The 27970-nt window shown below is 44.0% G+C and overlaps 1 protein-coding gene across 1 annotated transcript; it reads right to left on the bottom strand.

Annotated features, from left to right (window-relative positions):
- Positions 1-1229: 1229 nt before the first annotated feature.
- myocd (myocardin) lies at positions 1230-26156 on the bottom strand (the record flags this gene model as incomplete). The annotated part of the gene is made up of 12 exons (XM_079293839.1): positions 1230-2032; positions 2204-2261; positions 4267-4395; positions 4798-4938; positions 5726-6241; positions 6472-6990; positions 7080-7224; positions 7805-8130; positions 8276-8380; positions 9010-9194; positions 19503-19568; positions 26102-26156. 12 exons carry the CDS (start codon positions 26154-26156, stop codon positions 1425-1427), a joined length of 2853 nt encoding a protein of 950 aa, XP_079149965.1. The 3' UTR covers positions 1230-1424.
- Positions 26157-27970: the final 1814 nt, after the last annotated feature.

Raw genomic sequence — 27970 nt, forward strand, 5'->3', positions numbered from 1 at the left:
AGTAAGGATCTGAATATATTACATTTTCCTATTCACAAGTGCTAATAATAGACATGTCCACTTAGGATTCTTTAATAAAGAAAGGTGATTTAAGAAAGCATGGCTTTTGGAAGTGGTTCCTTCACTTTGTATCACATTTGTAAGATAATTGATATACTAAGAAATGTTCGTGGTCATAATGGCAGCACTGGAGTTTTCCCGTTAAATCAAAGAGCCCCAGTTTATGAGAAAGGAATGTCAGTATAAATACAGGATAAAGTATAAATATAAAAACACAAAATAAATAACTGGCCTGGGAATAGAAAGAGTGGGATCTGTGAGGACAAAAAGCTACTTATTAAGAACACATTTTTCATTTAATTTGTCTGAAAAACTGATGTTGACTTATGTTGGATTTGTCTATATTAATATCTCTCAACAGCTTTGAGTTAATAGCACATACAGTGGGCTTATACATTGTAAAGGGGAAACTGGTACAACAATTATTTAAAAAAAAAGCTGCTGCAAATAAGGCACATTGTGTCTGCCGATCTAAACCGATACGACCAAAGGTTTTCCAAAGACATTCATTTCTTTTCTTAACGTCATTCTGTGGTTCAACACGCCAAATAGTGAAAATACACTTGTTTAAAAAAAGGTCCTTCAAAAGGAATGCCAACCGTTTCTACACACGTATTGTAAGATCAAACTGTGACAAATGTGTTTTCAGCTAGAGGTGCACAGTGAGATAATGTTGACATATTTACATCATTTGATGAACTGATTACATAATTTGTGGTTTGTGTCTTCTCCCACACCACTGACAAACTATGCAGACTTGTCTCTGTCAGTACAGATGGTTAAGATATTTACAAAATGGCCGTACCGAGCAATCCTATTCAACTTGTAATTCCTTTCTTATTTTTTTCCAGTAATACAAACATAGACTCAGAAAATATACAATGATTGTCAACATGTGTCTTCAAGTCTAGGAAGCGTAACACTGATATTGCATGACGTGTTGGTATAAAGCACTGTAATCATGTAATCCATTACCTAGGAAAGCCTTCATTTCACCCTTCACTCTCATACTTATGTGGCAGTTGTGCGCATCCTTGTCCAAAAAGGACCTAGTCTTTGGATTCTGGGTACGATGGCAATACCAGAACCTCATTTCTCAGAAGTGGAGGGAATAAGTCAATATATAATTCTGTAGTTCAACTAAGCCGTCAATCTTTGAATGTCGGCTAGTGGACTACTTAATGTCACATCCCACTGCATTACAACAGAGGCACAGTGTGGCACTTGGACTGAAGCTGTTAAGGTAGAAGTCAATAGTTCTCTGGCATGGCTATAGCTGACATCAGCGCTCCGTACAGCTACTTGTAAGCTGGTGTCTTGTGATTGACGGCTGATGGCTAGCATGTTTGGTTCTCATGTTGGTTTCACCAGTGCTCCAGGTGAAGGTCCATGGCAGAGTTCAAGTTAATGTCTGTGACATCCAGGAACTCTGTGTTGAAGATGCTGGGCCCACTGGGAGGAGCAATACTGAAGGCCGTGGCCAAGCTGGGTGGCGTCAGGTCCAGCCACTCCATCGTCTCCCACGGCGTCTCGCTGAAAGTCATGCTGACCATCCCCTGCACCTCGGAGACCTTGGTGCTGATGGGCGACAGAGGGGTGTCCATCAGATCTCTGTTGGTCAGAAGTTTGTCCTGTTGGGGATGGTGAGGCTGGCGGTGGTGGTTGTGGGGGCTGCCATACCCCTTGCCGTCTCTGTTTCCTTCATCTTCCTGACCCCCGTCCTCGGCAGCCATTTTATGAAGAGCCACCTCTCCTCCCCGGCCAATTGGACTTCCCAGCAGATTCTCCAGGTGGCCCTCGGTGATGTGATTGGCCAGGTGGTTGTAAGGGAGCTGGGTGGGGGACAGGTGTTCGTAGTGTCTGTGGAACCTAGGGATGAGGAGGCCGGGACACCCTGGGGACACAGTAATGTGAGGCACAACTTTGGTTACAGAGGCCCTCTCCCTCTCTTCTCTGGCGTTAGCTGGCATCTCTTAAAGAGAAAGAGGAGAGGAGGGAGGGTCACAGCAGGCACTGGGATCCCATAGTGTGGGGCAACACTATGATGTCAAACCAATGCTCTTTACATGTAGATTTAAAACCAGCCTGCTTATGCATGTACAGTCCTAGATACGCAACCATTTGTGGTGGAATTTAACCTTACCTCCACTCTCTATGAGCACATCCAAAAGTTCGTCCATCTGCTGACTTCTGGTCAGTTGCTGTAACAGTAATAAGAAAGTGATTATTTTTATCAGTTGAATAATGTTTTAACAATTCAAAATGTAATCCAATTATTTTAAAGGATTTTACATGAAAAATATGCAAGTTTTGAAGCAGTCTACAAAGACTTACAAAATGGAGTTTTGGGAATACAAACTTGTCTTGGAGACAGATCAGTTTATTGGTTGAGAACTAAGGCCAAAAGAGAGACACTTTCTCTAAAAAGAATATTCCATTTCCATCCATTGTATTACGGTGAAGACTTCTTCTAGAGCGATATCTCAAACACCGTACAAATGAAACCAAAACCATCTTCGAAAACTACTGTACCTCGATACCACTGTACCACTTTCAGTCATTTTGGTGACCCTCAATGTTAGCATTCCTAGGTTAGCTATCAAGCTAGTGAGACAGAGCGGTCGTCCACCAATCATAAGGGCTGTGGTCACGACGAAATGTCCTTGGGCAAGAACCCCACATTCCTCCTGATGGCTGTGTGATCAGTGTGTATGTGTGTGTGTGTGTGTGTTAATAGCTCCTGATGAGCAGGTGGCACCTTGCATGGCAGCCTCTGTATAATTGGGTGAACGTTGACTTGTAGTGTAAAACACTTTGAGCAGTGGCGGGCCGTGCATTTTATACCTGGGCCTTCACTGCTGGTCCTGCAGCTGAAATACCACCGTATAACCACATTGTGGCACCACAGCTCATTTTTAAGGCTGTAACTATGTACTTCTTCGTCGTTTGATTAACGCTCAAGCATTTAGAGAATGCAAAAGCCTAAATTCAGGAAAATATAATGTCCTCAGCTGGTCTGGCTGTGGGATCTACTGTTATTCCTTAATGACAAACTTAAGGATTTTACTTTCACAACTTGAACGTTGAATGTACTGCTCTGCAGTGTCTTTCCTCCTCTCAGCACTTTCCTGTCATGGTGCAACTCAACTCAGTCAGAATGCATTTTGATTGGCTGAGCTGCATCATGTGATGTGATTCACTACCCATCAGCCTCTGCTGGCTGTTAAGTTTTGTTTCATGATAGTAACGTGCTCGCCCACTGACCAATCACAGCACACTCTGCACCTGGCGGGAAAGCTACAGATGAACACTGAGCGGCATGTAATGCTGACGTCATTATAGGCCGGCTAGCAGGCGCTGACACGTCAAAGAATACGCCCAACATGTCAAACTAAAGATCTGATTGGTTGAACACTGTGACAATCAACAATATCGTCCCCATTTACTTGAATCTGCACTGGCTGCAGGTGAGAATCTGCAGGCCTCTGGCTCTGTTCTACCTAGAGACACAGAGGTGAGATCTGATTGGATAAAAGCTCTACTTAAAACAAGCTGCACTGGAAGCAGAGCAACTGAGGAAGACAGTAGCTATGCAATGAGAAAATAAGATAATGGGAAAAATATTTTTATAAATTATAATACATGTAGTGTATTTAAGAAAAAATATTAAATTATAAAATATATAAATATATATATTTAAAAAAAAAATATATATAGCTTTGTGATTCTGTTTAGGCCAGCAGAGAAGGCCTTGCAGGCCCTAACAGCCCGCCACTGACTTTGAGTAGTCGCTGAAACTAGAAAAGGGCTGTATACTAAATGCAAGTCCATTTACCATCTAGTAGCCTTAACGATCCAATAACAATTTTTAAATAAACCTTTAACATTAAGAAACAATTTTTGATTCCTCAAGTTTCTTTTTTTATTTTTTATTATTGTGACCAAGATACATAGTGAGTTACATCTGCCTTCATAAAACGTTTGTACGACTAAAACAGCAATCAGCTTGAGACTTGGTAAAGGGTGGAAAGTTAGTGCAGTGAACAAAGCGAATGGATGAATAAAAGAGGTGCAATACAGGTGATGGACTGGAGAGACAAAAAAGAAAAGACAAGAGGGAGAGTGGAATTAGAGCGACGCCGATAGGTCAAATAAAATCTCTGGCCAGCCAAGATCTAGTGAATTTTAGCATGAATTTCAGTTTACCTGCTTGACTGCATCCTCATAGCGTGGGGGCTGTCTTAAGTCTGATGCATCTGAATCTGAGCTACTGAAGGCAGGGGGAGAGACCTGGCACTTTTGGCCAACATGCCGAGGAGAGGGCACTACTGACATCTATATGAGACATAGTGAAAAGTGACATTAGCCCACCAATTAGAATAGGGAAGCTTACCAAATGTGAGTGTATTGCAGACTTTAAAAATGAAAAAAAGAACTATGAATCAGGCCCTCGAGATGGCATAATCTCATCACATTAAACATTGCATCTTAAGAAAATGGTTGATGTTGTGTTCTTGTAACGGAAAAGTCACCAACATGTGAAGGAATATGTGATGAAAACTGAAGGACAAGAGTGACAATGCACCTAAAAAAAATGACAATCATAGAGACAGATCACAAACGGATAGAAAAGAGAAAAAAAAACAACGTTTACGTGAATGTGAGGTGATTCAGATGAAGTACATGACACGGACATGACAACATTGCAAATGTTCTTAATGGTGACATAATGCTTACCTTTGGTTGCATATTATGGTTGTCAGGCTTGGCTGAGCCGCTGTGGCCACAATCAGTGGAGTTGGTAAAGACTCCCTGAAGACCTCTTTGGTCAGAGGGATAAGAGCAGTTCACCGCCTGGCCACTGTTCTTCTGCTGCATCTGTAGTTAGACAAAAGTAACATGTGAGAAAACAAGTAAAATCATCATATACATGAATGCCACATCAGAGATACAGGTATATTTGGTACTGACATTCATATTTTCCACAGGATGAATGATAAATACATCTCCTCTAGCGCCATCACCTGGTCAAAATCTTAATTTCCCCAATACTTCCCAAAAAGTCAAGCATGCTAGCTAACCGTTGCTAATTAGCTCCAAGTACAGCTGAGGCTGATGGGAAGGTTATTAGTGAACTAAACTAAGATGGCAACATAACATGCCAAACAATACAAGTGGTATTGGGCATCTTTTTCCCAAGACAAATGGATGAATTTGTCCCGTTACGTATATTCCAGAAGAATCAGTGGCGATAATATTTTTTTATTGTAACCATCATTTGTTTTGACCTAATTATACTTATGAAACAGAAGACTTTAGGTGCCTTCCTAGCACCTAAAGTCATGACTGTGTGCGTCGTTAATACGGTTGTTAATAGGCTAAGTCATGACGATGCAGATGTTTGTGATATATACACATGTATATCAAATGGGTTTAGATTGAGAGTCAGCAATACCTGCTGTACCTAAATACAGCCGCACAGAGCCAGCGTGGCTGTAGAAACTTTACTCAAATCAAAAATAATAACCAAGTAACAATCAGTCAGATTACCAACATTTGTATTTCTAACCTTGGTATTATTTCACCTGGTATTATTCTCGATAACTTGACTGACTTCTCCACAGAACATATAAGAATCAAATTTCTGTCCATGAACACATCATACCTGTATGTTGCGTGCTCTGTTATTGGCCTGCGGGTGGGGGTGGGGGTGGGGGTGGGGGTGGGGGTGACCGCAGCCGTCTCTTCCCAGCGGAGGTGACAGCAAGTAAGGGTTGTTGGGAGACGAAGGCTGGGAGCTACTGGAAGGCTTTCTGATGGGGGAGTCTTGTGGCGAGCACTGTGGACTGAGGAAAGCAGACATTGTGGAGGGGCTGCCAGAGGAAGTGTCCATACATTGTGGCCCTCCGGGGCCCCCCATATTGGAGAGGGGGTTGTTGCAGCGTCCCATATCCTCCATGCAACTGCCAGCAGAGCTCTTCAGCTGTTTGGGAGAGGACAGAGGGCAGCTGGAGGACAAGGACATGGGCTCCTGCTTGATAGTCACCCCAAAGAAGTGCTGGCCCATCATGGCTGGAGTCTGCTGGTGGTGCATGGAGGGGTGAGACAGAGGGGGGACGGTGTCCTGTGTTGCTCCATAGCAGCGTTTCCTCTTGTGGAGCTGCATCCTCAGCTCCTCAACCTAGCAAGCGGGGGGGACAAATGTAAACATGTTGGTCAATACTGAAATACATGTGTTGTCAAATGTCCCTGTAAAGACGCTGTATAGCGTAACACACTATTGAATTGAAGATAAAGCTTTGAAAAAAGCATCTGTTGTTGCCCCCGCTGATTCTTTATGTATTCATATCATTTCAGATTTGATGTTGACTTGAACCTCTGCTGTAGACTGATACACAGCTAGTTACTCACCTGTCTCTGCTCCTGGTGCAACTTCCACGTCAGCTCCTCAATCACCTTCTGCTTTTCCACCAGCATCTTATCTTTTTCAGCTTCCTCGCCATCCACACCTCCCCCCTCCCCCGCCCTCAGGCCTCCCCCACCCAGGCCGTCCTCCATGCCGAGCTGGGCCGGAGATGGCTGCAGGGCGAACTGCGTCGGCGAGGACATGGGCACGTCGCTGAAGCTGTCGGGGAGGGAGCCGCTGAGGGACAGCTCGGAGGAGGCAGGAGAGATAGGAGGGGTGGAGGAGGTGCTGGGGTAAGGGTTGTAGCCTCCCTGGGACAGGGCGCTGGAGGATGACGGAGACTGGTAGGAGGACAGGGATCCTGTGGGTGTGACAGGGAAGGTCACTGTGGTGATGTCAGAGGAGCCAGAGGGCGAGGAGCCGGCGTTTGAGTCCTTGAAGGGTCGGAGGCGCTCGATGAGGGCCGTCTTGGTGCCGGAGACGGGCATGCCACGAATACGCAGGTGCTGCCTGAGCTCTGATACCTGACACAGCAAACACAGGCATGTTAACATCTCTTCTCGTGTTTCTCGTGCCAATTTCTCTTATGTTAATTTGACTCTGTGTCACCTACTTTTAGGTCATCCAGATTAGCCGGCAGGGGCCCAGGTTGGACCGGTGAGATGTTGCTTTGGTTGGCGTATGTGTTCTTGACTGGGGAGGAGGAGTTACTGTTGGCTTGGCTGGGGCTACAGGCTGACAGCTGCTCACTGGCTCCTCTTTAGTGGCAGAATTGAAGTGGGTTAGTCACATCGTAGAGTAAAAGTAGGAACAGTAAAAACTTGGGACCACTTTCTAATCAGACAATCAAAGATGGATTATATATTATAAGGAATGGTATTAATAATACGTGCTTTATAGACCAGCTAGTCTTGAACTTCAAGTGACTAAGTTACAGCTCTCATAAGAAAGTGAAAAACACATGACCCTTTATTAATGACTTACTAATAATGGCAGCTTTCTTACTTTCTAAGCCAATAAGTATACAGATATACATATTAGTAAGGCATTAATAGGGGGTAATTGGTAAAACTTTCTATCACACTAAAATATAAAAAATGATTTAGTGCATTCGTTCATTTTTATTAATGAGGCCGTTTGTTCCAATCTTTACAACAAAAATGGTAAAAGGGATCACAGTGTGCATTTTATGTGTGGAAATTCATTTTTGACCTTAGCAACAGTAGTTTGACACAACAAACTCTGTCACATGATGAAGACTGTAAAATCATGTGGTTGAAAGCTCCAGGAAATGCTCGTAAGGAGACCTTGAGTAAAAGATGACTTCATGTGACTCACTTCTGGGTTAGGGTTGCTGGGTGAGGCTGGTAGCTGAAAGAGGGCTGCCGCTGCTGAGCCTGGGCCTGGGCCTGTGTCTGTGGAGTGTGTGTGTGTGAGTGCTGCTGCGACTGTGGGTGTGTGTGAGCGTGTTTCTGCTGGCTGAGGATCTGCAGCTGCAGGAAGAGCTGCTGTTGCTGGAGGAGTCGGGCGTAGGCCGAGTCCATGGGCGGAGGGGACTTCTCGGCCTTCTGGTCCGGAGGAATGTACTGGTGGTACTTGAGCTTCTTCACCTTCGGCTTCACATCTTTGGGCTTCTTCTGTCGGTTCTTGTCTGAAGTCTTGGACTGTTCGGAGGAAGGAGGGTGAGATAGAATGAGCACCAGCTGATGGTCTTAATTAGGCATTTAAAATGAAAGTGTAAAGTCAATGAGAGTCACCAACTCAAAAAACAAAGGGACGATGAAAGTCAATTCATTGAATGATGCTGACCTTGACAATAGCAGGAACAGGTATTGGGGGAGAAGCCTGGCTGTTGTTGGCACCAGACAGCCCTTCATCCTGGCCTTGATCAGGTGGGTCTCTGGTTGCACCTCCCTGTTCACAAACCAAACAGCACACTGTTGTCCTCTCTGTGTCCACTCAGAGCCACTCTAACCGACGAACAGAAATGTACATTTGTAAATGGAATATCTTTGAGTGCTGAAGCTCTGGGTTGACAAAACAGGACATTTGAAGATGCCACCGGTAGAACAGTACAGGTAGAACAGTAACCAACTCATTGAAGTGGCACTCGAAAGAGTCTACAGCCATGTTAGCAGCTCTGTGATGCTTTGAGCTAAAAGCTAACATCAGCGTGATAACATTGTCACAGTGATAATGCTAACATACTGATGTTTAAAAAGGTAACCATGTTCACTCTCTTGGTTAAGCGTGTTAGAGAGTTAGATGTGTTAATCAGCCCTAACGATGATGGGAATGTCTAAATGCTTCATTTGCTCAACAGATCAATTCAACAAGCTGCTGTATGACTCCAGCTGTTGATTCAGAGATGATTTTTCAGTTGGAACATTTCAGAGACAGAAGTCTGAGGATGGGGGTGTAGTTCACTCTGTCACCACAAGAGGGCAAAAGAAGCGCCGCAGTGGCAACAACTGCTGAAGGTGCAACAATGCCTGACAGAAGAGATGACCTCCACGCTGTCAGGAGAGAGAGGTGTCTTTTACCTGTCGTGGGCTGGTTAGGACAGGTGAGGAGGAGGAGGAGGGCGTACTGCCGACAACCTCCGATGAAGGGCAGGCCGAGCCCTCCGACTCATCACTGTGGTGCTGCTCCGGAGACAGACTCTCACTGCTGCTGTCTTCCTCGAACGCATAAGAGTCCTCCTGCTTCGGGAACTTACCATGGTTTACTGTAAGAGGAGCAAAGGGAGATGGGTGGGTCAGTACGCTTTACCTCCAGATTACTGAGAAATTAAAGAGGGATTTTTTTTTTAAAGTACATTTCTTACAACTGGGGTTTTATTTTAGTTGTCAAACTATAATTTCTATTCATTGTAATAACTTTATGCTCACCAAATTTACTGCTGAGACCCGTGAACAGAGCAAAAAACACATGAAAAAAGCAACACGACTAGTTGGATGATCAGGCAGGTTTATTCAGATGATCTGGTAAAACTGAGAGTAAACACATCCTAAATGTCACCAATAATCCTGGGTCAAAGTTCAACTAGAAAGCCAGTCGGTAAACTGTGATGGCTGCTTACCACTGTCAGTTTGAGAAATGATTTTACCATCTGTCTTTGTTTTCTCTGCCAAATAAAGGTGTCTAAACTGTTAAAAGCCTGACAGCTGATCTCTTCTCTTTAGTGACCAGTGCAGGGCATGTTCAGGGCGTGTTCAGGGCGTGTTCAGGGCGTGTTCAGGGCATGTTCAGGGCGTGGCCGTTCGGGGCACACCGTTCTGAGCGGGGAGAATCCTCGGCCCCTGGAATTGCTGCTTGCAGCATTGCCTCCGGGCCTAATGATACTATAGTTTTACTGTACTAAAAAATAAAAGGTGTAGTACAAGAAGCAAACTCTTTTCAGTCATGACTCAGTATGTAGGTTGAGTGTGTAATGTTAGTGTCCGGTCGAGAGAGAGCGTGTGTGTGATGATGAGTCGAAAGTTAGCACAGTGTAGTGTGTGTGTGTGTGAACACTGTGCAGTGTGTGTGTGTGTGTGAACACAGTGCAGTGTGTGTGAACACAGTGCAGTGTGTGTGAACACTGTGCAGTGTGTGTGAACACTGTGCAGTGTGTGTGTGTGTGTGTGTGAACACTGTGCAGTGTGTGTGTGAACACTGTGCAGTGTGTGTGTGTGTGTGAACACTGTGCAGTGTGTATGAACACTGTGCAGTGTGTGTGTGTGAACACTGTGCAGTGTGTGTGTGAACACTGTGCAGTGTGTGTGTGTGTGTGAACACTGTGCAGTGTGTGTGTGTGTGTGTGTGAACACTGTGCAGTGTGTGTGTGAACACTGTGCAGTGTGTGTGTGAACACTGTGCAGTGTGTGTGTGTGTGTGAACACTGTGCAGTGTGTGTGTGAACACTGTGCAGTGTGTGTGTGTGTGTGAACACTGTGCAGTGTGTGTGTGTGTGAACACTGTGCAGTGTGTGTGTGAACACTGTGCAGTGTGTGTGTGTGTGTGAACACTGTGCAGTGTGTGTGTGAACACTGTGCAGTGTGTGTGTGTGTGTGTGAACACTGTGCAGTGTGTGTGTGAACACTGTGCAGTGTGTGTGTGTGTGAACACTGTGCAGTGTGTGTGTGTGAACACTGTGCAGTGTGTGTGAACACTGTGTAGCATGCAGCAGATGATCAGATGATAACACACTTATTACAACCATAAGAGACTTGAGACTTGACTAGGACTTGCCAAAATGACTTGAGCATCTCTGTTATTGAGCTTCAGGCTCTCATGAAAGCGCTGTTCATGCTGAGTCAAGTAAAACAACGAGCAGGTACTCAGAGGTAAAAAGGGTCAACATTATTGGTTGATGAGAAACTAACACTATCTTCAGTTTGTGCCACTTGGAAGCTCTGGCCTGCCTGTAACATCTGCACACTCAGCATTGACCATTGGAGAGGACAAATGTCTTCTAACTCCAGAGTCTCTCTTCCTGTGTGTTTGTATGGACCTGCTTGTGGGCAGCACAATGTATGTGACCAGTGGTACTCACACACCGCCTGTCTGTCACTGACACCTCGTAAGACACTCAGCTCGGAGGTGTTACGCTGTGTGGGTGAGACACGGACACTTTACATCCACCACGCTCCTGATTGTGACCACAGCTTTAATTGGATGAGCTAAGAGTGGCTATCTAACAGAGCTGAAGGGACAGAGCCAGGGGAGGGAGGTGGTAAGGGTTGTTTGTGTCTGCACAGAGGTATAAGATTCTCTTTTTGTATCCAAACATGTGACAGGCAGGAACAGAACCTGGTTTCAATCACAGCACCAGGATCAATCTGTGCAACTCAGTGACCTCGCAACACACACTCTCACAAAGCTTTGCACACAGCTTAGCGCACGGCATTGTGCTAAATGCCATTTCCTCCCACCTGTTCATGTTTAACTCATTCACTCCCCAACATGCATTCTCAATGGGTCATATGTGAAGTTGTTGGTGTTGATGCCTGTACTCTCTGCTACTTGCTGTTTCCATGAGTCTTTAAGTCAATTTGATGTCAGCGGGAGATTGAGATGGCAGAATTTCAGGAAATCTGCGAGCCGTGTGCACTTCCGCTTTTCAAGTGGCTGGTTTAGAAGTTACAGCGGGTCACATAGTTTCCAAAATGACGGGGGTTGAAACGATCTCTGGGAGTGTTGTGTAAAGGGATATAGAGCTTTAAGGTGAGGGGTCAATGCTACAGGCGAGGGGAACACAACAGCCTGGTCCTGTCACAGAGCTTTGTAGGTGGCAGACTGGAGCCATGGAGGCCAGTTAAAGCAGAGACAAAAGGAGGGAGGACAGGAGATAGGTACAAACATACACACAGGTTCGCCCACACAAGGATGCACTCAAACTTAAACACTCACCGCCACTTCGAAAGAAAAAGGGTGGACCCAAATACAGCTGCTGTTCATCTTAATAAACGGCGCTCCCTTCCTCCTGCAGAGGTAGTGTAAACCAGCTGACTGCAGCCCGCCGTTTTACGCAACATGTTTACTGGAAGCTCAAGGGGGCAAACATAAAAACACCAGAGTTTAAAAAACACTGGTCACACTGCCAAGAATTATGTAGAGAGTGAGTAAGACAAACAGTGCGAGTTCTGAGTGGCGCAGTGGGACGGCTCAGGCCTGATGCTTCGCACAGCGCCAAATCAATGGAGCGTCTTGTTGCTTGTTGTGTACTTTCTTAAATCAAACAGTGGAGGAGGTGGGGGGCTCAGGGGGGCTCCCCATCCACTTAAGTCCACAAGTTGACATTGCATCTCTTTTTAAAGTTTTCAGCGCCACAACAAGGAGATCCACACTGGATCAAGATGGATCAAGAGATTTCCAGAAATATGCACCATGTTCTAAAAATGGAAATAAAATTCTCTGTGCAAGAAATACAAATAAATAGTTTTTCCTGCTATGAAACTTGGATCACATTGAGGAAAAACTGGAAATAGGCAGTGAAAGAGTCCGCTTAAATATAAAGGTGGAATGACCTTTCTTCTACATTTTTCTGTTCCACTTCCTAAAAAGTCACCCATTACTAAGGGTTTAAAAATGAATCAATAGTTATTACATAACATACTAATGCTTTATAGATCAGTTATAAGCCATTAATAACAACACATTTGGTTTTGTTGTGAAAGAAACATGACTGGCTGTTTTTTATTCTTTCTATTTGGTTATACAAAATGGTTGTGACTGTAGAGCAGGGTCGTCCTTCAACCAGAGGATCGGGGTTTCGATCTCTGGCTCCGCTAGTCCATGTCGATGTGTCCTTGGGCAAGACGCTTAACCCCAAATAGCTCCCGCAGGTCTATGAATGTGTGTGAATGTGTGTGAATGTTCGTCCTGATGGGAAGGTAGCCCCTGTCATCACTGTATGAATGGATGTGAATGATGACATCTAGTGTTGAAGTGCTTTGAGTGGTCGGAAGACTAGAAAAGCTCTATACAAGTGCAGTCCATTTACCATTTATAATGCAGTTGTAAATGTTGGTAACCAATTAATATATGATCATGGGGTTAATATGTCATTGATTGATAAAATGTTTCAATCTATCATGTCTGCAATTGTTAGTGTTATTCGCTGTTAATAAATAGATTTAGCTCCAAGTGGTCCAGCATGTCCATCCACTCAAAGCACAACCTGCAACACAACAGTTGTTCTTACCAAATGGAACTATTAACATCATAGTTATAAACCCTTTATGAAGTGTGACCATTGTTTCTTATTCAACCAAGCAAAATCACCTGAAAGTGACAGCTGAAGTTTGAGCTCGGGACTTGATTTGGCTAACAAGTTTCCGAACATCCACAGTTTGTCAGGATTTTCTTTTTGGTTTTGGGGGCTCTGTGCTAACAAATCAGATGCATCTTCAGTCATGAACAGGCAAACGCAATGTCCAATTCATGCTGCTGTGGATGGACATAATCATGAAATATCTACAATAGACATTCTGCTTTTAGTTGGTGCTTGTTTGACAAGATGCTGTGACTGTGTTGAGGTTCAGCAGTACATGCTTGTTTGAGTAGATCACAGTCACCACCAGCTTAGTAAATCACCTGACCAGTGCTTTGTTAATAACGCACACAAACACAGACTCCTTTTCACGGATGCTGCTACCAGACACACAGATGCAGGTTGAGATGCAGCGTTAGAGGCGTGTTCAACTACAGCAGCAGCTCGCTGCTGATACCTGTCATTGTGAGGGCAGAGTCTAGGGGAATGATATTCTGTTGGACCAGCTCCAGGGGTCCTGGCCTGAGAGCCATGCTTCTCAGCCTCATCTGGGCCTCCAGAGAGGAGCCGTCTGAGACTGGGTCTGCACAACACACAGCAGGACACAGAGGACACAGCAGGACACAGAGGACACAGCAGGACACAGCAGGGAAACACTGCTAATACCCAGCTGATCAGTTGATCAAGATCTGTACTTACTGTAGGTACGGTTCTCCAGCTTTATTAATTTACCTCTATACATGTCAATTGAACTCCACAACATTGATCTGAAAGACTGCAGTTACTAGTTTTAAAAAAAAAACATATTTTGACCACGTTAATCTGCAAAAGAACGTAAGAGTAGTTCAAATAGTCTCTACTGGTCTATACAACAATTACTGTTCATGCTGCTTACACATTGATGCATCAGTTATAATAAATAAACTATGCATATGGCCTCCCTCAGCCTTCAACAATCAATATTTCTGTATTGGATCCCTTCTAATGTCTGCTCGGCTTCTCCAGACAGACAGTACTAGAGTACCGGTACTAGGAAAATAAATGGAGTGGCTGTAATTAAAAGGCTGCAGCGGGTGAGATTTTCAACCTTCCACAATCTCTCCCTGTTAAATCCAGAATAAATAATCAGGACCGGCGCTAACCTGACTTGGTCTCTAATCTATCCACAGCCCTCACAGGACTGATAAGCCAGCAGTGAGGAGCACACCAGATCACCCAAGCACCGGCTCTTATTTGGTCAAATATAATTCTAGTGGGATATTTCTGAGTTATGACACGGTGCCAGCGTAAAAGTAATGATATTGAGCTGATGAAAAATGGATTTGAAATGTTATGCTTCATAAGAATTAAAGAAAATGAAAATGGAGACGTAAGTTTGGTGAGGTATGTAATTGGAGGAGGATGAATGAACGGATAAAACACAGAAGGTAGAAGGACTTTTTGTGTAGAAGATAAAAATGAAAGAAAAGAAAGGAATAAAGACTTATGAAGAAAGTCAGGAAAGAGAAAAATAAAAGAAGAATGGGTTGAAAGATGAACTGAGGGAGGACAGGTTGAACTCAAATGGTGGGATGAAGGAAGAAAAGAAAGAACGAATGAAACCATCTGAGGAAGAAAAACTGAAATCTAATGTTGAAGGTACAAAGATGTACAGAGGAAGAAAAGAAAGAATGAAGAAACAAAGTAAAACATTAAAGTTGAAATAAAAATAAAACAAGGAAGGAGAAGAAAAGGGAGAAAAGAAATGAAATCATTTCTTGGGTAGAATAGTAGGAAGCAGGTAGAAGGGCAGTATATAAAGTAAAAAAACTGTTGTTGGAAGAAGGAAAGAAGAGAGGAAAAGAAGGGAAGAAAATGTGAATGGTAGGAAGGAAGGAGGGATAAAGGTATGCAACACGGCAGTGAAGGGCTGAATGCCACTCAGATGGAGGGCAGTGGGTGAGCAGATGATCCTGGATGCCAGCCGGGATCCAGTGGGGAAAGTGCAGCTGCCGGTCTGTGGCAGCTGGACCGCCGTCGCCTTCCACCAGCAGGATGTATAAGTCAGCTGCCCACCGAGTCGGCCCCGCTGTCTCACACTCTCCTGCCTGACTTGTCACTGCCTGGCCTGATTTAAGACCTGCTTTGACATCACAGGGACACACAGAGCTTTAAGTGTGTTTAAACTGTGTAACCAAACTGCCCAAAAACGCGTCCGACTGTGGCTGCACGGGCCCACTGGGGCATAATGTAACATGATCCGATGAGTCTGAAGCTGGCTTACTTTGAAACATTCTGCAGCAGTATTAAAACATACGACGCACTTTAAACCTATTGCAAAACATATACCTGCTGACCGTATCTGTCAAATGTAAACAGTACACTAAGAGGTAAGACGTATGGTGCATTAGGCAGGAATAATTCCCTTTGTGTTTCCATCTACTGAGGATGAAAGCACCGCTGCTGGGGGAATGGAAATGTGTGTTTTTTTATGCAGGAAAAAGCACAGTAAACCTGCAGCTACAGCCCTATTATCTTTATGAGGAAATATTAGATTGTATGTGTGTGTGCGTGTATTCAGACCCGTGGCCGGCAGGCAGACAGTGTACTCCTATGCAGGCCACACGCCAGTCAGGCCTGAGAGGCTGGGGTGGATTCTCCAACAGCCTAATAAACACCAGATGTTCCCTGGGTAATATATACACAGACCCTGTGCCGTGTCCATCTCCCCAGCAGGAATAACACAGCCAGCATCTGAAGGATCTACAGCAGCAGAAGAGGAGGATGCTGTGACGCCCTGAAAGATCTGGTTTTTTGAAATGAAGAGCTGGAAGAACAAATAGCGCAGCTGCTTGAGTAATCAAACATCGAGTGCATTTGTGTGAGAAAGGGTCTACCAACTAAATACAAGTCTTTGCAACCCTCTTCCATGTGCGCCATCTCAATCAAGGCGTAAACGGCCAATTGAAATTTCTTTTTTTAACAAGCGCTTGCAGCCCGGCTGGCCAATTGCGTTCCTCCTTGCTTCCTTATCTGTGACAGACTCCTAGGAACTGATAGGGCCTCGCCGGGCCCCTGGATTCCGTTCCCCCGCACACTTACCAGCAGTTTATCTGGAGGCTGGAGCCTCTGTGAAATGGCAAACAGTGCCAGAGATATCATTCAACAAATCCCTGGTCTGCATTTCAAGTCCCCCAGTCCCCTGTTGGCATCGCTCACTGCTCCCATGTTTGCCGAGACGACGCAGTGCTGCTTTAAAGTATGAGAAATTGATAAGATCCGAGTTTATACGTGTCTATCTGCCGTGAGCTGTCTCATGCTTAAACAAACTTTAGGTTTCTTATGAGTATTTTAAATGTAATCTTATAAATGCCAGACAAATACGTGTATGACATTTGTGGCCTGTGGTGTGTTGGCCACATTACAGAGCTACCACGACCTGAAGAACATGAGAGGCCATTCATTATAATAAGGATATAAGAGTATGCTCAGTACACTCAGGTCTACTTGTTCTCATCACTGTGACATTAAAAGTACAAAGCATCTCTCTTGTAAGAGGCAGCTCATGCTCCATGTTGTTGTGCTTGGGCGCCTCTTTGCAGGCGCTGTGATGTAAACAGGTGCCGTCTACGTAAATCTCTTTCTTCTGAGGCCCAGAACCTCTTCCAGCACAAGAGCATTCCTCAGCGGTCACTCACCGACCTGTCTGCATACGCGCTGTCTGTCTGTCTGTCTGTCTGTCTGTCTGTCTGCCTGCCTGCCTGCCTGCCTGCCTGCCTGCCTGCCTGCCTGCCTGCCTGCCTGCCTGCCTGCCTGTCTGTCTGTCTGTCTGTCTGTCTGTCTGTCTGTCTGCCTGCCTGCCTGCCTGTCTGTCTGTCTGTCTGCCTGTCTGCCTGCCTGCCTGCCTGCCTGCCTGTCTGTCTGTCTGTCTGTCTGCCTGTCTGTCTGTCTGTCTGTCTGTCTGTCTGCCTGCCTGCCTGCCTGTCTGTCTGTCTGTCTGTCTGCCTGTCTGTCTGTCTGTCTGCCTGTCTGTCTGTCTGTCTGTCTGTCTGTCTGTTGGGTGCATGTATCCACCTGCTTCCCCTGCGTCCGCCCTTGTATCTGTCACTACCCGTGGATTTATCTGTCTCTGGAGTCTGGATCTGCTTGTCTTTGGAGCATCTGTCATCTGAACTGTTTTCTTTTCTTCCTACCTGAGTCTCAGTGTCTGTCTGCACTGCTTTAATCTGCAGTGTAAGTCTTTTGTTCAAACAATCTTCACTACTACCAAAATACCTGCAGCAGTTCATTTCACTGATGTGTTCCCTCTTTTTGGTTCCATCAGTGGAAAAATCTGCTGATTCCTGAGCTACACTTTTCATCTGTCTCTCCATCCTTTGTTCGCTCTTTTTTCTTGTTCTTTTACAAGCAGCTGGCATGTGATTTCATTTCATTCATTTTAAAACTGCAATAGATAATCACAAATCAGTCATATCTTTTTCTTCTTACATGTCATGATATATGTCAGACTCAATGATCTGATTCATGGGAAATGATGCTTCTGTGTTCCAAGATTCCAATCTAAGATTGCTGATTGAGCCAAGGAGACCTGCAATTACGGGGCAAATATGAAAAGGCAATAACCACTCATATGTCCCACAATGAGCTGGATTTTACATCCATGTTGCTCTCCTTGGACGTTTTTTACTGGACTACATTACTTTAAGAAATCTGTTCTACATTTGGTTATTTCATAGCTGGATATGTGTATTTAACGCTGAATTAATTATTATTTTTATATGAACAATTGAACAAATGACAAAAGACTTCCCCTCAGCTCTACAGAGATCTTCTGTTTTGGTTCACTCTCACCGCTCTCATCCGTGGTATTTCCCGACACAACAGGCAGCTCTTTTCAGAGAAAAACATGATTTACTCAGAGCACACTATCTGCCCAGCATCAAACGCACAATGTTATCAACTAGCTGGTACACAGAGGAGCATTTAGAAGCTAAAGAGACTCAGGAGTTGGTGGAGAACAAATCAGAGCAAAAAGTAGACACCGTATTGGATTTGCAATCGGAAGAAGAACATCATCTGAATGCTTAATGCTGCTCTGGGTCTGCTGGAAGGTTTGCAAACATGTTAGCCGTGTCAACTTTATAAAGTGATAATATGTCACAAATGCCAAAAATATCATTATCAAGCCCAATCATCATGAACAAATGTCATCAATCAACGTAGTACAACAGGCAACTGTTTATAAAGCTCTGTGCAGCTAGACTGCAGTTCACTGTGTAACGCTTCATGATGACTGTTCAAAGCTTCCTCTGTTCAGCAACAGGACAGTCCTGCTCTGTGTTGAGGGACTGCCCACCAGCTGCTAACAGCTAACTAGCTCTCCTCCTCTTAAAATAAGAAAACATGCTCCTTTGTACACAGTGTATGATTCAGTTTGTCATTTGCTAAGCAATCGTTAGTCATACATAGCCTGTACACAATTATCTTACCTTGGCCTGCAAATCAAGACAATAACAATCCCTAAACTCTCGCGGAAACAAGATTCCAAACTGAAGCAGTTGTTTATGACTTGCGTAGAGAGTAGTGAGGAGTCAATGGCGGTTGGTAAAACAATTTCAGTCATAAATGAGCACCAAAATATTAGGCTAATGGGTCCAGTAGTATACGAGAGTAGCTGATAGACAGACAGATGCACACACATGCACACAGACACGTGACCAAACGCATAATCTCCTCGGGCTAAGCCTGGCGGAGATAATAAAGGTCATGATAACGCCATTTTCCTTAACATGTGACACAGCGTGGTGTCAGAACAGCCAAAAAAACACATTTTCTAACTTCCCCCCCAGCATCTGGTATATAACCATGAAGATGGTTTTGGGTTTATTTGTCAGGGTTTTTGGTCGTGGCGCTCATAGTGGTGAAATCCTATTTATAAAATGTAACAGCAACATCTCGTCTCAGAAACTATGTCCCTATTACTCTGGATAATCCACAAAACAAGTTGTGAACTGTTTCTGTTACAGTTATGTCTTCAGTAAAAAGAAGTTTCTGTTCACAGCATGTTGAGTGAACAGGGACATTGTTTCTGAAAACATAGCTCAATGTTTTATTACTAATTTAATACTAACGGATGATGTGTCCTCTTGCTTGTTCGTTGTGTGTCTCACCTTTTCCCTCTGTCTGTCTTAATCATACTGCATCTAAAAAGCATGTAAGTAGAAATGTGTGTGTGTGTGTGTGTGTGTGTGTGTGTACGCCTGCATATGCGGCAGCTCGGTGTTGGAAGGCGTTACTCACGAGGCATGATGCCTTGGTCTGCCAGCTGCTCTCGTGTCCTCCTCTGCTGAAGTCTTAACTGTAGGACTGAAGTTGGAGGAAGGAGGATGAGGGGAGGAGTGAAAAGAAGGGGGAAAGATGAGAAAGAGATGTTGAAAGACAGGTAAGGGACAGACAAAAAGCAGGAAGAGACTGAGAATTCAACCCATGTTACATGCTGTTTCATAATTCTAACTTGCAGTTTTGACTACTTTCACTCATGGACGTGCAGACAGTGCTGTCATCCCAAGTCTTGGTTAGGACCGTTGGTGTCACGCACTGAGTTCAAACGAAAACACTTGCTTAGGTTTGGGGAACAAAAGCACGTTTGGCTTGTGTAAGTGTAATTTAATGTTGTGAACACAAAGACAAATAACTGGTTTCACACGTAACAGGAGCAGCTGTCTTTTGGGTGAAAGTCCTGTCCACCTCCCCTCCCACCCAATCTGTATAGATTATCTACGGTTCATACTGCGTCATCACACTCCCGCAGCATTTGCTCGGAGCGTCTAATAATAACACCGATGGGTTTACTTTGTATGGCTACTTAGAAGCCCAGTGGGTTGCATACAGACACTAAAGGGTACCTTGTGCGTCGGCATCAGACGGGCCATGACAAATCATCACTATCTGACATCCTAGGTTACATCGTGGCCAATGGGGTTAGGGGTTTAGGAGGTTCATAGAGAAAGCAGGCCCACTAACATACTGGGTAATACCTGACTGCCTTGAAAAGATACAGAGAGCTACTCTGGAATATATATCTAAATAATTTCTAAGATTCCGTTTTTTATATACGTCATTGTTTTATTTTTTTGGTAAAAGCCATAAATAAATGATATACTTAAACTATTAAAAAACAATTCAATTAAAAGAATATTTTTTTATTTTCTTTGGTACTTTTGTCATTAACAGATATGCAATGATGATTTCTGGATAATATGTATGTCGATATTGCCCCAAAAATCTCTATTTGATCATGTGACGAGACGCTATGATGATGATATGCGTGTGTGCCTCATAACTGGTAACTAGCGTGCATTAGGGCCCGTCATAACGACCTTACGCCACTGCCTTCACTCAACCTACAGACTGAAATAAAAGAGGCACATGCATGTGTGTGTATCTATACATATGCATACAGAAAGCACAGGAAAAAAATAACGCTGCTTGCTCACAAATATTTCTGTGAGTAGGATGTAGGGAATGATAAACACAGCTCCTGGCTTTTAAACAGATCTGCTAGCCAGTGTGTGGTCCGCAGCGTGTGTGCACGTTTGTGTGTTTGTGTGTGTATAGAAGTGGTCGAGGTGGGAGTGCGGGGTCATAAACATAGAGCCTCCCACATGTCTGTTGGTCTGCTTGTGTCTGTGGCCCTTTTTATTTCTTTTTTGTTCTTTGTCGGTGTGTTTTTCCTCCTCGCTGTTATCTGAAGGTCTTTCCATGAGATCCTGGATCTGACACACAAGTATGATATGTTCCCGCAGGGCCCTAATCCCTTTCTGCTTGTCTTCCCTATTGTTAATTATCTCCCTCAGGTGTTTCATCTTACAGTTAAGCATTTTATGAATTCCCTCAAACCTTCTGGCTTTAATGTAATGTCTTTTCTAACAATTTGACTGAATATTAGCATGCTCAGGTGCCACATTGTGGCGCCCTCGTTGGAGCCCCTCCATTATGTAACAGCAGGCCCTTCCTTTGATCTGACATCTGCTTTAGTTTACAGTGACGGGGTCGTGACCTGCTGGTCGCAACATCACAGAGAGCAAACGCAGGCATTAGTAGCTCACTGAAAGCTGACCAAAACATGTAACTGATTCAACCTCTGGGAAGGGTTTTGTCATCCCTGCAATAGTGAGCACCCATCTGTGGTGGTCCGTCAGGGCCAGCAAGGCCTTCTCTGCTGGCCTAAACAGAATCACAAAGTTATAGCTATTTTATAATTTAATAATTTTTCTTAAATACACTACATGTATTATAATTTATAAAAATATTTTCCCATTATCTTATTTCCTCATTGCACAGCTCCTGTCTTCCTCAGTTGCTCTGCTTCCAGTGCAGCTTGTTTTAAGTAGAGCTTTTATCCAATCAGATCTCACCTCTGTGTCTCCAGGTAAGAACAGAGCCAGAGGCCTGCAGACTCACACGTGAATCCCTTTGCAGTTTAACTGAATGGGGACGATATTGTTGATTGTCATAGTGTTCAACCAATCAGATCTTTAGTTTGACATGTTGGGCGTATTCTTTGACGTGTCAGAGCTGCTAGCTGGCCAACAAGTAGGTCAGCATTAACACACAGCTCAGTTTTAAGGAGCAGCTCTGCAGTGAGGTGCAGCATGCGCTGATTGGTCAGTGGGCGAGCACGTGACTATCGTGCAACGAAACTTAAGGAAGCTGGCAAAGCTTAGTCGGAGTAAGAGTTCATATTGAAAGATATGGAAGAAATTATTAATTTCTTTGCATTTTGCTTGGTGTAGATTATTCCTACGTGAGCGCAGAAAACATATTTCCCACAATTAAAGCTTCTGCATTTTCAAAATGCACTAGTATTATTCAAACGTATTGTTCGGTTCATAGGCCTCGTACTGAACGGTTTAATACGAATACGTGTGTTCAGCTGCAGGACAGCAGTGAATGCCCAGGTCTAAAATGCACGGCCTGCCAATGGCACCCATCCATATACACAGGCACATATACAGTTCATGCAGGTGTCATGGAAAAACAAGGTGAAAATGAAATTGACTCTTTGATTTGGGATAGTAATCAATAATTCTCCCTAAAAAGTACTTTATCTTAAAATGCTTCTCACACAACCCACACAGCCTTAAACTATGCTGTTATCAATCATTGTGTTTGGCACAGCAGCTGCTATCTGCTCTTTCAAAACAATAAAAACTCCTCTGTTTGATTGTTGACACTTTATGTTAACACATAGCATTATTTTAACACAACCCACTTTGTAGGACTGACGTTTGGTTCATTTGCGGGACTTCTGTCAAGCTAGCATAAGCTAACACAAGCTAACACGACGGTATTGTGGCTGCATTTTAAGTCAGCTAAAAGCCTTCATTTAATCCATATATATGAAGATTTTGTATTTGCATTTCATAATTCTACAGAGTGTCTTTTATATGAGCTCTTCGCTGCTCGACGTTTTCCAAAAGGTTATCAATGATTCTGTCCGAAAAAGTTGCACAGCTGCCATGTAATCTGCTCTTTCTCCTAAAAAGCTTTGCTCGGACCGGAGGTTTGTCTGGCCTGATTGCAGAGTGAACATGTTATAGAAAGAGGACCTGAGCCAGGCTGTGTAATCACAGATTACTGAACCATACGATACTCTGCCTCTCTGTTGACTTTCAAAATGAAGACATTCGTTTCAGCTTGGGCTTTTTTGACAATAAAGGACATACACAGCAACATTTACAAGTTTTCAGATTTATAGTGTAAATAAAAGATCATTTGGCCTGCTTTGCACTGGTGAAGTACACAAGCCAGTGTAGTGATATTCTGATTTATTGTCCTCCTGTGGCTCAAACATTCAAAGCCACCACACAAGAAAGAAACGGTCTAATAATAATATCACCACACTTTTACACTTCAACTCCAACAAGGTCATTTCAGAGGCTGGCTGCATTTGCTACATGAACTCTCCTGAACGTTACCTCGGCACAAGCAGGAATGTGTTTGCGACAGATGTATGAGCGTGACTGTATAACATCTAATAAACAGGTATTCGTGAATGAATAATTAGGTTTATATTGGTCTAATACCGCTGCATGGAGTGAAAATCCACCGTAAAGCACACCTGGCATATTTTATCTCTATGGTCTTGAAGATTTGTGAACGTGAGCCAGACGTAGGAGAGCCAACACCCCACCATTAAGATACACCTCTATTCACAGTGACTTATAATCAACAGTCGGATAGGCTGTATCAGTAGGCTGATGTTGATTTGTGTTGAAGAAGAAAAAAAAGTCACTTGAGCTCAAAAGCCAACCCATTCCACAGGTAAGTGCTTTTTTATCTGCTGCCAGAGTGCCACACATTGTCAGTGGAGTGTGACTGAGTTTTGTCTCTCATATTTACTTGTAAGTCTTGTCAAAAATATTAGCAAGGAATATGCTAATATTCAAGGCTTAAGATGGGCCAAAGAGTTGAATCAAAAAATAAAGTTTGAACAAATTCCAACGAATGTAATTCCATTTAATTCATTATTTTGATTTGAATTCCAAACGTCTTGAACTGACGTTTTGTTCCTCACTTGATGACAAGCGAACATGACAAGCTGGTGTGTTACATTAAGAAAGTTCTACTTCAAGTCAAATAACTGCCTTGATGTGATCCATGATTTTTCCCTTCAGTGTCCAATCTAAAATGCCCTCTCTCTCTACTTCCCAGATAGTTTGGAGTCACGGTAGCTCATTTAGCACAGCTCGCTGCTTTTCTCTGTTTTACTTATAGTTAGTTCACTGACAAGGAACGCAGTGGGTCACAGACATGACCCTTGGAGTACAGGGCTTGTTGTGCTTTATACATATGAATTATAAATTCACGGACCATCACAATTTGAATATTTTGTGTTCTAATTTCAAAGAAAAGGTAACTAACAATATCTGGCCAATAACATGTTGATTTTTTTAATTGAAAAAATACCAAAATCATTTGCATATTTCTCCATTTCATTTTCAGATCTTCTCAGTAACTCACCAATCAACTCGCATCAGTCGGTTCAACACATTCTGGGTTGGGTGTGGCAGCTGATATAAGGTGCCTGTGTGTGGTGCTGATTTCATGTTCAACTCATCATGTGGTTGACACCTTGTAGTATTGATTTAACTCATATTTGACGCCACTGTCGTTATGTACTGGCAGAGAGCTTGGGTACGCGGACCACAGCCCATTGATCTGTTAATCAAATCGGCATGAGAACTAGTCAGTAACACACTCACAAAACATTTGGCGGTCCACAGGGAGCATTTAAGTTTGATCTTTATCTTTCCCTTTAGCGTCAACCACGCAGCAGCAGTTCCCATGGCTTTGATAATGTAGTCACAGAGTGGTGCAGAAGGAGCAACAGTTGCTGGTTTTCACGCGGTGCTGAATGTAACTGGAGCAGCTGCAGCTTAAAGAAAACTGTAAATCGTGGATAACCAGATCGTCTCAGACTCCCTCTGTCTTCAGCAGTTATCTCAGAGCGATTTAGGGCCATTTTCACTTCTCTTACGCAAAACATTTCACTCATGCATTTATAATTTCACCCGACCAGTCATGACGGTTACACCTTGTATAACCCAACATCAATCCCTCCGACTGTAACATCAAGCAGACATGTATGAAGACGTCCTTGAATGCAGTAGAGAGTATCTCCACATCTGTGCAGCGATGCTTCATGCATCTGTGCATTAAGCAGCGAGAGCACGTGGGTTAGAGCACCACAGAACCGGAGCCTCTTGGTGAGAAGCCTCCTGCTGCTTTTGAACACAGGCATCCACCCTGTCATGTTCCCCGGAGCACCGGAGGTCATTTCCCACCCTGCTGATCTGCTCTAAACAACTCAAAGGAAAAGCATCATTTACTCTGCCATTTGTGGAAGGCAATTACAGCTCACAGGCAAACTGCCAGTGAGGACTGAAGCCACTCTGGCCACCAGTTTCTACATTCACAGCAGTGTTGCTTTTAGAAGCAGTCGAGTATGTCAAGATTTAGAGCTCTGCTGGTGCCACCATCAGTTACAGTTTCCTCAGGGAGGTGGCAGTGTTGATCAGACTACACATACTGTAGTAGGACAGCGCACACACACACATGCTCAGCCTCACAGAACGTATGTCGAAAATAAACACAGAAAGTGTGTGTGTTTGTGTGTATGTGTGTGTGTGTGTGTGTGTGCGAAGGAGATAGATGGATACAAAGCCCTAACAGCTGCTGTGTGTTGAGGGGAGTTTAAATCAGCGCTGCAATCCGTGCCCTTCCTCCCTCTTTGATATGCCCAGGTACACCCACCCACGCACCTACACAAGCACCATCAGCTTCCAATTCAGCCACATTAAGATAACCTCTGATCCCTCTCCAGTGTCTACTCTCCCTTTATCAGCATGCATACAGAGCCACAGAGTGAGGCTCTCCACAGCAGGTTAGCGACTGGCATGCAACAAGTGCACTAACCTGCACGAGACATCACCCGAACATATCATGCTTTTTGGAGGAGGAGAACACTAACAGCTGTAAACTGATGACAGTGTGACCTCAGGGCTCAGGCGGGTTTCTGACTTATGCTGGCCTCCCTCCAGTATTCCTCGTAACGTCACATGCCCGCAGTATATAACACACATCTGTCACTTTGCTGCTGTCACTGAAGAGCACATCATGAGTGTCAACACGACTCTTGGAAGACGTGTGTCATAGAGCTGGATGGAATGGATGTCATTACATCCAGCTCTATGGAATGACATAATGTACACAGGATCACCTATAAATGTCATGTGTTGACAGACAAACTGTTTGCAAGGATCTTAAGAATAAACACAGCTGAACACAGCAACTGTCATATCCAGATACAGAGACGTCACGTGTCATTGACTTACCTGATCTAAACTTGCTTCGTATCAGAATGGAGTGTTCAGAGCCCAGAAGAGTCATAATGCTTACAGTACAGTTCCAGTGTTCAAAAGTTGGAAAATAAAGTCACACACTCTCAAGAAGCGGCACACACTTGGACCTCGCTGGCCACCTCTGGACTCCAGGCTGAGATGAGATGGAGTGGACCCGGACTGCCTCATCAACAGCTCTAGAGATAAACGGGCTTCCTTGTGGAATCTCTCTCAGCCGGTGTGCACACCAGCTGCAGCCTGTTGCTCTCTGTCCCTTGCTGGCTCCTCTCCTCTGCTCTCTCTCTCCCGGCGGCTGATGTGGGAGTGTGGGAGTCTGCGGGCCAGTGAAGCTTTGGTCCCATCTAGCTGAGAACTCTTGAGCAGGGCCAGGGACAGCATGGGGATATGCCCCGCTCAGGGAGGGGCCACCCGACCAGGGTTTCCTCTAAGCTCCGCCTGCCACAGCCCGGAGGCTGGACAGCGCTTCCTCCCTGGCCACCAGTGTAAATATATCTGCCTATCAGCCCTGCTGACTGTCATTAGAGCTGAGAGGAGAGGGGGGGGGGGGGGATCAAGATAGAGACAGACGCTGATAGTGGAGCAGCAGTACAGCCAGGAGGGAGAAAGTAGGAAAAGCAGGGATGCAAGAAGTGAAACCTGTTGCATTAAAAAAAAGTTGGTTCCATTCTCGTTTACTTTGATTGGATATGTTCTGGTCTAAATCAGGAAAACCTTCTAACTTAAGACTGTATTTTAAGAGTTCAGTCCTGGTTGATTCAAAATTTCTGTTTGTCTGAAAACAATGGATTTGTGCTCATGTTACATTCACACTGCAAGCGGAAAAAAACAAAACAAACCAGCGACATTGCTGGCTATTTACCGTTAAAGTGTTTCTCAAGCGTTCGTTGGCGTAGTTATGTTGTTTAATAGCACCGGGAGCAAACCACAGTTTTTAGGGCAAATATTCAAATGTATAATAGTTTCATCAGTGGGCCACAGGCTTATCCAGCATTGTGTTACCTCCTGTGGCGAAATATAATAACTGACTTTTATTTGAATGAAAATAGCGTTGGCCAACTGCAGATCATATACATAGCAGAGCGTCCTAAACGTCCGTTAACACATGACGTCAGCTGGACACGACAAGGCTTTGTTTATTCCTAGGCTTAATTTGAACATATTGTGGAATGTGACACAGTGCTTGAAACTAGGCACAATAGAAACACACCAAAAACAGTAGAAACTATCTCAAAATCCAACACAGTAAGAATGTTGGGGGAGTGTCATTTATGTATCCTGTTTGTTTGTTGCACAGCAGGTGTCAATGTCCATGATGGCTGTTCCAGAGGGCTACTGTCTCTCCAAACCCAGATTAAAGTCCCAGCTGAGAATGTGGGGAGGCTAAACGCTGGAATACAGTATGTGTCCATGTACCAGCCTGGCTTCCTCTCCACTGTGCAGAGGGCAATTCAAGAAAGTTACAAGAATACATTTTCATGTTTCATTTGTATTTCATTATTTCACTGGTTTATTTTTCCGAAGCAAGATATTTAATATATTTAGCAGGTAGAGCTAAATAGAAGCAGGTGTGAGTGGATTGCATTGTTGTCAATAATACACCAAATATTTGTTAAAGGTAAGACCACTTTCATGTCTGCATGCTAATCATGGAGCTAGAGCCAGGATACAGTTAGCTTCTTTTAGCATTAAGACTGGAAGCAGGTGGAAAACAGCTAATCTGGCTCTGTCCAGTTCAAAAACACCAACACCCGTAAAGCTTGCTTATTTGTAAAGCTCGCCATTTTCACATTTTTGTTTTTGTACAGATGAAACAAACAAGATGCATATTAATTACTGAGCGTT

Source organism: Melanostigma gelatinosum (genome assembly GCF_949748355.1).
Source record: "Melanostigma gelatinosum genome assembly, chromosome: 21".
NCBI lineage: Eukaryota > Metazoa > Chordata > Actinopteri > Perciformes > Zoarcidae > Melanostigma > Melanostigma gelatinosum.